The 8,958-nt window shown below is 35.4% G+C and overlaps 1 protein-coding gene and 1 non-coding gene across 2 annotated transcripts; one reads left to right on the forward strand and one right to left on the reverse strand.

The window, feature by feature from the left end:
* Nucleotides 1-1,015: 1,015 nt before the first annotated feature.
* LOC113766703 lies at nucleotides 1,016-2,338 on the reverse strand. Its single transcript, XM_027310868.1, has one exon. The coding sequence runs from the start codon at nucleotides 2,336-2,338 to the stop codon at nucleotides 1,016-1,018; it is 1,323 nt and encodes a 440-aa protein (XP_027166669.1).
* A 718-nt stretch (nucleotides 2,339-3,056) lies between these two features.
* Nucleotides 3,057-3,163, forward strand: LOC113767165. The gene has a single exon (XR_003467887.1). It is a non-coding gene; the product is annotated as a small nucleolar RNA R71 (small nucleolar RNA).
* Nucleotides 3,164-8,958: the final 5,795 nt, after the last annotated feature.

Genomic DNA, 8,958 nt, shown 5'->3' on the forward strand with positions numbered 1-8,958 from the left:
ATGCATAGTAGATCGCATTTGCTGCCTTGCCAACCGTTTGCCCCAGTACAGCCCCACTGCATAGTCACTTGCGTTGCTCATTATCTCGAATGGGAGCTTCCAATATGGGGATTGAATGACGGGTGGTGATGTCAAGAGCTCCTTTAATTTGTCGAACGCCATTTTGCACTCATCGTTAAAGTCAAAGGTCATTTCCTTCTGCAATAGCTTGAATAACGGCGCTCCAACTTTTGAAAAGTTTTTGATAAATTTCTAATAAAATCTTGCATGACCCAAAAAGAAACGCACCTCCCGTACACTCAGGGGATAAGGTAAAGCAGAAATAAGATCTACCTTCGCTTTATCTACCTCTATACCTTTAACTGGTATCACATGCCCTAGAACTATACCGTACTCTACTATGAAGTGATATTTTTTTCAATTGAACATTAAGTTAGTTTCTATGCACCTTTTCAAAATCAAACCTAAATTATCAAGGTATTCATCAAACCTATCACCGTAGACACTAAAATCATCCATAAATATCTCAATAATCTTTTCTATATATTCAGAGAAAATACTTACCATACATCTTTGAAAGGTTGCTGAGGCATTACAAAGCCTGAAAGGCATTCTTCGGTAAGCATAAGTACCAAATGAGCAAGTGAAAGTGATTTTTTCCTAGTCCTCCAATGCTATCGTAATTTGAAAATAACCTAAAAAGCCATCTAAAAAATAATAATAAATTTGACCAGCCAACCTTTCAAGCATTTGGTCAATAAATGGAAGGGAAAAATGGTCTTTTTTGTTACGGAATTCAACTTCTGAAAATCAATGCATTGGCGCCATCCCATAGGCTTCCTAATTGGGACCATTTTGCCCTCTTGATTTTCCTCTACTATCACCCCTGCCTTCTTAAGAACTACTTGAACAGGGTTTACCCAGGGACTATCTGAGATAGCAAAAATAATGCCTATATCTAGGAGTTTAAGGATCTCCTTTTTAACCACTTCCAATATCAATGGGTTTAACTTCGCTAAGCTTGTCTCACTAGTTTTGCATCCTCTTCTAACCTAATCCTGTGCATGCATAAGGAGGGGCTGATTCCTTTGATATTTGCAATGGTCCATCCAATCGCTTTCTTATAATCTTGAATAAGTCGAACCAGTTTGTCCTCTTGACTAGGTGACAAGTGTGCAAAGATAATGACTAGTAGCGTCTCCTTGTCTCCTAAAAACACATACTTCAAATGGCTTGGGAGAGGTTCGATCTTCAACTTTGGTGCCTGTACAATAGAAGACAACAACTTTTGATGAGTTTCTAGTGTAAAAAGGGTAGCAAGCTCATATCTTAGAGAAATAGATGGAAGTGAGTGTAATGCTTCAACCATATGTCGTAGTTCATCACTTAGTTCTACATCAAGAGTTGCTCCTAACTCAAGATGCTTAGTCAAAGTTATCTCTTGTTCATTCTTACCATCAAATTCAAAAACTCCCTTCACAAGTGGGTCAATGACACTCAAAGCAAAAATCGAGTTAGACTCTTTAGGGTACCCCATGGCATCAAAAATATTAAAATGTACAGTCTTCCTATCAAATTTCATTGACAAAGTACCCTTATTTACATCAATTTTAGTCCTAGTAGTATTCAAGAAATGTCTACCTAATAGGATAGGTGACGGATTCACAGACTTTTCATCTCGCATATCTAGAACATAGAAATCAATTGGAAATACTAGTTTATTTACCTGCACTAAGACATCTTCAACTAGCCCATCCAGATAAGCATAAGTACGGTCTGCTAATTGAATTATGATTCTAGTTTCTTTTAATGGCCCAAAATTTAAGAAAGCATAAATAGTTTTAGATATTACATTTATAGATGCTCCCAAATCTAGCATTGCTTTCTTAATTGTAGTATTTCCCATCTTAAATGGGATCATGAACATACCTGGATCCCTACACTTGGGTGGGAACTTCCTTTGGAGTATAACTGATACGTTTTCTCCCATCACTACTCTTTCATCACCCTTTAGTCTCCTCTTATTAGTGCACAAATCTTTCAGAAACCTTACATACTTTGGTACTTGTTCGATTGCGTTCAACATGGGGATGTTTATCTCCACTTTTCTGAACATCTCCAGAATCTCTTTCTCCTTCTCTAGTTTCCTTGGCTTTCCCAACTTGTTAGGAAAAGGTGGAGTATTAGATTTATGATTCACAAGAGAGTCGGAGATTATTTTGGGATTTGAATTTCCCCCTCCTTCTTCCTCAAACTCCTTTTCTATTTGCTCATCGCTCTTACCTTTAGGGACTACTAGTTGGGACCCTTCAACTTTTTTGCCGCTTCTCAAGGTCATGTCACTCACGTTCTTTAGGTTTGCTTCGAGTTGAGATGGCAATTTCCAAAAAATATGAGACTCTAGACGATTGATTGTAGTTGCCATGTAACTTACCTGATTTTTCAGATTTTTCATGCCAGACCTTGTTTCCTATTGGAATTGAGCAGTACTTTGCTGGAATTGGGTGGTACTTGCGGCTAAGCTCTTGACCAGATCTTCGAAGGAGTTTCCTCCAGTGGAGGATGAGAGATAGGCCTTCGGCTGATATTGAGGCTGGAACGCTGATAGCCTATCCTGACCAAAATTTTGCTGGCGGTTCTCTCCGTAATTAAATTTCGGATGATCTCCTCCTTAGCGCGGGCACGTTGTCAGCCATGTTGACTTGTTCAGGGTTTTCCTCTTGGATTATTGGGCACATATCAGTAGCATGTTTCGTGTTGGTACAAATCCCACAAACCTTAACTTATTGTGTATTTCTTATAGCCAATTGTCGAACAAATGACGTCAGCTCCGACAATTGCTACTGAATAGGCAAACCTTCCACCTCATTCACTCGACGAGTGGGGACATTATCTCTGGGGCCAAATTATTGTGAGTTCTGTGCCATTTCCTTAATCAACTCCTATGCCTTTTCAGGGGTTTTATTCACCAGTGCTCCACCACTTGCGGCATCAATGATGTTCCTGTCAGACAAAATAAGACAAAGTAAAAATATTGAATTAACAACTGGTCACTTATTTGATGCTGGGGGCATCTGGTGCACAATTTGTTGAACCGCTCCTAGTACTCGTATAAGGTCTCCCCTGGTTGCTGTTTAATGCCACATATCTCTTTTCTCAAACTAGCAGCTCGGGAGGCAGGAAAATACTTCTCCAAAAATTTTTTCTTCAGTTTCACCCAGGTGGTAATACTACCTACCGGCAGGTAATACAACCAATCCTTGGCCGAGTCCTTGAGAGAGAAAGGAAATGCTCTTAGTTTAATTTACTCTTCAGTCACCTCGGGAGGTTTCGTACTTGGGCACACTACTTCAAATTCTTGTAGATGCTTATTGTTGATCTTGATCCCTATCTTTTGATATTTACAAAATAAATGGATAGTACTAATATCTCCTCAAATATCTTTTCAGTAATGAAACATATCAGGTTCAAAAATTAAGTACAATTGAAAGAGACAAAGGGTGCTGAAAACTGTCAGACGCTCATGAAGACTGGATTGGATGTCCGATAATCATTGCGCAACTTCGGACGCATGAAGAACTCCATTACCAGACGTCCAAAGGAAATAAGACATGCCCCCTAACTCACTGATCTCGATCGGACGTAAGCATCGAACGTCCGATAGGATCCTTCAAATTCGACGAAAGCTGTCGGACGCTCACAAAGACAATACCGGACGTTCGATAAAATTGAGATATTTCTTCTAACTCATTGTTTGCTTTCGGACGCAAGCACCGGACGTCCGATAGAATTGAAGAAGAATTTTCAAATTCACTGCCTGCTGTCGGACGCAAGTTTCAGATGTACCGGACGTCCGATACTCCCAACGGTTAGTTGACTATTCAGCTACTTTAATCACTTGGAAGCATTAATGAAATACTTTCTTGGTCTCCTATAAATAGAGCATGGTCAGAAATTTCAAATAACTTTTGCACATTGAAGATACAAAAGATATAGAGTAGTTTTAGTGAGAAAACACTCTCCAAGGAAGATTTGTAGTCTTGGTGGTGTGAAGTTCATTGTAAGCTTTTTATTTGTGAGTAAATAATTCAATAGTATAACTCTGTGAGGGTTGTCTTGAGGGATAGTAAAACTTTCTAATTTGACCAAGTGAAGATTGGGGCAAGGAGGTAGTGAACCTTCCTTTGTACACAAGATTGGTTGTATTTCATCGATTTGAAAAAGTTTGTTTGAATTGATCTACAAGTTCAAAAGGAGCTTGGTAGTCGATTGGTTTGTAATTCTTCCCTTCTTATTTATTTATTATTATCTTGTGATCTTTAAATTGCTTATATCTTCTACTTTTCTCAAGTGCTATTGTTCATTCATTGATTGATTTATTGTATGATCACTTAGAAAATAGGGTAAATTTCATATTGAGCAAAAAGTGCCCATAACTTGATTAGTTTATAATCAACCTAATTCACCCCCTCTTAGGTTGTCTTCGATCCTTACACTTATGGGGCTCTTCACATGAAAATCATGAAAAGAAGGTAAGAGGTGAATTAATTCAAACTCAAAAGAGGTATTTTCATTCAGATTAGGAAAGGTAATACAAAGTGGCTGCTGACTTAAGTTAGGATAGCCAACTCCTTTAGTGTCTTGTTATTTGCCATCATATACTCTCCTTGTTCTGAATCATTTGCAGTAGATGACTATCCTTCTTTGCGTTTCTTGGTCTCTTGTCTTTGCCTACGTGCTGTCTTCTCAACCTCAACGTCGTATATTAATTCACCTGTGTGGGAAGAACGAGGCATACACTAGCAAAAATACCATAAAAATAAAAATGAAATGAAATAGAATTAACTCAAAAAGGAACGAAAAAAATCAGGCACCACTCCCCGGCAACGAAGCCAAAAATTGACAGGTGCCAAACCTGTGTAATAATAAAAATCTAAATGCTACCAAAAGCATTCAACAATCAATTCTTGGTGCTAGAGCAAGGACTCTGGATGTGCAATGGGTTACTTGATTCACCCTAACTCCGAAGAGTTTGCTTAATCCGATATACAAGAATTGACTAGCGAACAGAAAATTATTAACTTGTAGACAGTGACAAGCAGGGTCGTCTTCTCAGGGAATGAGCAGGAATTTGTTTCTTTTTAAGCGAAGGAAAATGGGGGATTTAAATGGACAATAATAAAGAACAACTCAACAATACCAACAAGGAATAATTAGATAGAAACAATGGTAAATAAAATTCTACTCAAAGGTTCAACTTCTCAGGACTGGTCCAAATATATAATCACTGACGCAAAGATATTCTATTCCTCCATTACTAGGTTAGTTAAAACTACCAACAAGCTCTGATAGCCAGTTTTTTCTTATTCTTTGGACAGTCAATGTACGATTGTTGACTATCTCCCTAGTCAGAAAATAACCCTAAGCATGACCATAGGAATTTAATTTCCCGATTGCATTAGTAATTAGAAAAATCCAACCCTAACCAATAAACATGCTAAGAGGGTTTATTTAAATTAGATTATATGTTTCCCCAACATGAACCCAATTATATTAGTTGCCACTAATATTAACCAAAGGAACAATTACGGATTCAATTTAGCTAATTTGGCAATAGATTATTCGGCTAATACAAACATCGGGCCTAAGATACTCGATCAACCAAGTAATCGTAAACACGTAATTCAGGAAACGCAAAAATAGTAATAAAGAAAAGGAAATAAGAAAAACCGATTCGATCTCACATGTGATTCTGGACCATGCCTTTGAGTTGACCTTTGAGTAGACAGAGGGTTTAGTTATGTGTAATAGAGGAATTTTCACAAAATAGCCAAGAAAGAACAAAGAACGTTTTCTTCATAGAAATTCACAGAAAAAGGAGAAAAACGCAAGGTGAAAACAAACTGCAGAAAATTTCTCCCCATCTTTTCTTTAGTTCTCCCTTTCTCCTCCCAATATGAAGAGAGGGCCTAAAACAACTGACTCTGCCCTTTTTTTTTTTCAAAGTGACCCCACTAGATTCCTAATTTGTAGCCAACTAATTAATCCCCCCCAATCATATCTTAACAGACATTCTAATAATTAAAAGATAACAAGGGAATCTCCTAATATTAGTAGACTACTAATCATCACAACTGAATGAGTCAATCCCAACATTTTCGAAAATCAGCCTTGATGCAATTTTTTGAAAGCTTCTCACGTACACTAAATCCCGAAAATCTGGATTTGAAAGTTGGAATTATGCGCGCCCTCGTCTAACAAGTAAAATCTTCAACAATTATCTCTTTAAATATTCTTTTGTCTTCAAGCCCCACGATAACCACCAATTATCAAAATTCCTGTAAAAACAATGAATTAGTGAAATATCTAATCCCGTGAGAGAGAAAACATTAATAAAATTAACATATATTTTAAACCCAATGAATTTCAAATAAAAATTTTCATGTTGAAATGTTGGTAGTACTTTTTTTATTTAGTGATTTCATAATTTAGGATTCACGAATGGTACCATTATTGATTTTTTAAATACATAACCAATTAATATTATTTTCTTTTTATTTTCTATATAATTTGCCCTTTTAGTTAGGATTACTAAGTCAAGGGATAAAATATGGTTATTTATTTTTAATTTTAGTAGGTTCGGTGATGCTTCCTCTTTATTTACCCTCACATTAGTAGATTCCAAATCAAATTCCTATATAAATGAAGCCATTTCTTACTTTTTAAATTCAATAGATATGAAAAGATATATAATAATTAAAAAAATTCAATATTCTATTAACACCACTGCATGCTATATAGCTACACAAATGGGCATACAAACTAATCACAATTCTACGTATTTGATATGAAAGAATTTATCCAATTTTTTGCCAAGAGTGGGGCCCTAATTGACAAAACTGAAGCAAATGTTATCATCCATTACAATCTGCAAAATGTATTCTCTCTTTTTTTTTGTATTTTTGTGGACCAATAGATCTGGCGAGGCACTTTAATTTTTATACCCAAAAATATGGGAGCATCACTTTATGTGGTCCTTCTTGGCGAGGTAGAAAGGCAGCTGTCGAGGAAACTATGTATAAGTGCCACAAACATGAACATGATTTTAATTTGTTTTCCTTAGGCTGTGGGAGTTAAATTAAGCACACCTTGAATTTTGAGAATTTATTTATATTTTGATTTTAAGGAATTTTTTTCGCTTCAAATTTAACCTCTTAAATTTTAAGGTTGCATATGGTTTCAAAACTTTTACCATTCAATTTTAAATTAATCTTGCAATGAAGTAAGGGATAATTTCACAAACCTCCCCCGAGATTTATAACAATTTTAGACAATACCTCCAAGTTTACAAATTACGCATACCTTCCCTCCATTGTGTAAAGTGACACAAATAACCTTCATCCAATATTAAATTTAAAGTCTCCAAGAAGAGAACTAATGCATTTGAAGTTAAGTTTAATAAATGCACTAAAACAAGCCAAAAAAGGAGAACAAGAATGATGTAGTTGTATCTTATCACAGACACCCACAACACCTAAACCCAATCTTATTCCATATGGTAGTAATTTGGGACTAAATAAAGACTATTTTAGTTTCCTCTATACATAGATTCTTACTGAATTAATATCTTATTTTGATTGGTCATGTAGGTATCAACATTTTTTGGAGGGGATAAGATCAAACTTCCTAGAGAACTTTTTAAAAGTATGTGAATAATGTTCTGCATTGAGCATTACTAAGGAATTTTGTTTTTGTTGTGCATAATCAACTAAGGGTAATCAACTAAGGGCATTTGAGAATTATCATTGGGGATTTTTTGCTTACATCAGCAAAGTGAGCCCAAATTTTTTTTAAGAGAGGTTTTAATAATTTTTGAAACTAAACAGGTATTGTCTGCAATTATTATAAATTTCAGGAGAGGTTTCTAAAATTATCCCATAAAGTAATATAACATTTCAATTAGTTTTAAATTTATGCTTTTATCAGATTTTCGTTTATGGCATTTTCATTTGACTTATCAAATTTATTTTATGACCTTATAACAATGGCATTATGTTTATTTATTTTTTTTAGCAAATAGTGGATATGTTAGGAGTCCAAAATCGATAAGGATAGGAATTATGTCACGCGCATTGCTAGTACTTTATGAAATTGCAGACCATATTTTACATATAAAGTTTTTTATGAGCGTCTAAGAGCAAATTGTAAATATTTAATTGTGTCATTTGTTAAAATAAAAAAATTAAATTGTATTTTTCTTTGTAACCTTTTATCTCTGTCTTTTTGTCTAAAATAAATAAAATTCAATTTGTTGTTGATTGCCAACTTTTAGAATAATTTTTCTTTTTTCTACTTTTTTATACAAATATGATGAATAAGAGGAACTTTTCTAGGTTGATGGGAGAAATAATAGGCAAATACAACAATCTTGAACAATTAAGCACAATTTATGTTGATGGTATACAGGGGATAAGTGCAACTCAGTGCCTAATTTGTCCATCAAATCTTACCAAAAAAACCTTGTAAAAATCTTGTCCCTATATGAGGTAATACACAGTGGAAAGCCATGCAACTTATGCACATTTTTAAAGAATAATGTGGCCACTGAGAAAGCAGTATATTTAGGGGTCAGAGCCATGAAATGCCCATACTTGGTGAACTTATCAATAACAACAAACGTTCCATCATACCCAGTAGATTTAGGAAGTCCCTCTACAAAGTCCATTGAGATGTGCTGCCATACTTCTTTTGGAACTAGCATGGGCTATAACAAACCTTTACAATTTTTTGATTTGTTCATAGGTACAACATTCCTCAACTTCTTTCTTCATTCCAAGCCGAAAAAAAGTGCTCCTTTGACCTCCAATGGAGATTAACTTTTTTCCAAATTGCTAGAATGCCCCTAAACTAAGTCCCCAAATTGCCAAAATGCCCACCAAATGGAGATTCATGAAAGCA

Source organism: Coffea eugenioides, chromosome 3, assembly GCF_003713205.1.
Source record: "Coffea eugenioides isolate CCC68of chromosome 3, Ceug_1.0, whole genome shotgun sequence".
NCBI classification, from domain to species: domain Eukaryota; kingdom Viridiplantae; phylum Streptophyta; class Magnoliopsida; order Gentianales; family Rubiaceae; genus Coffea; species Coffea eugenioides.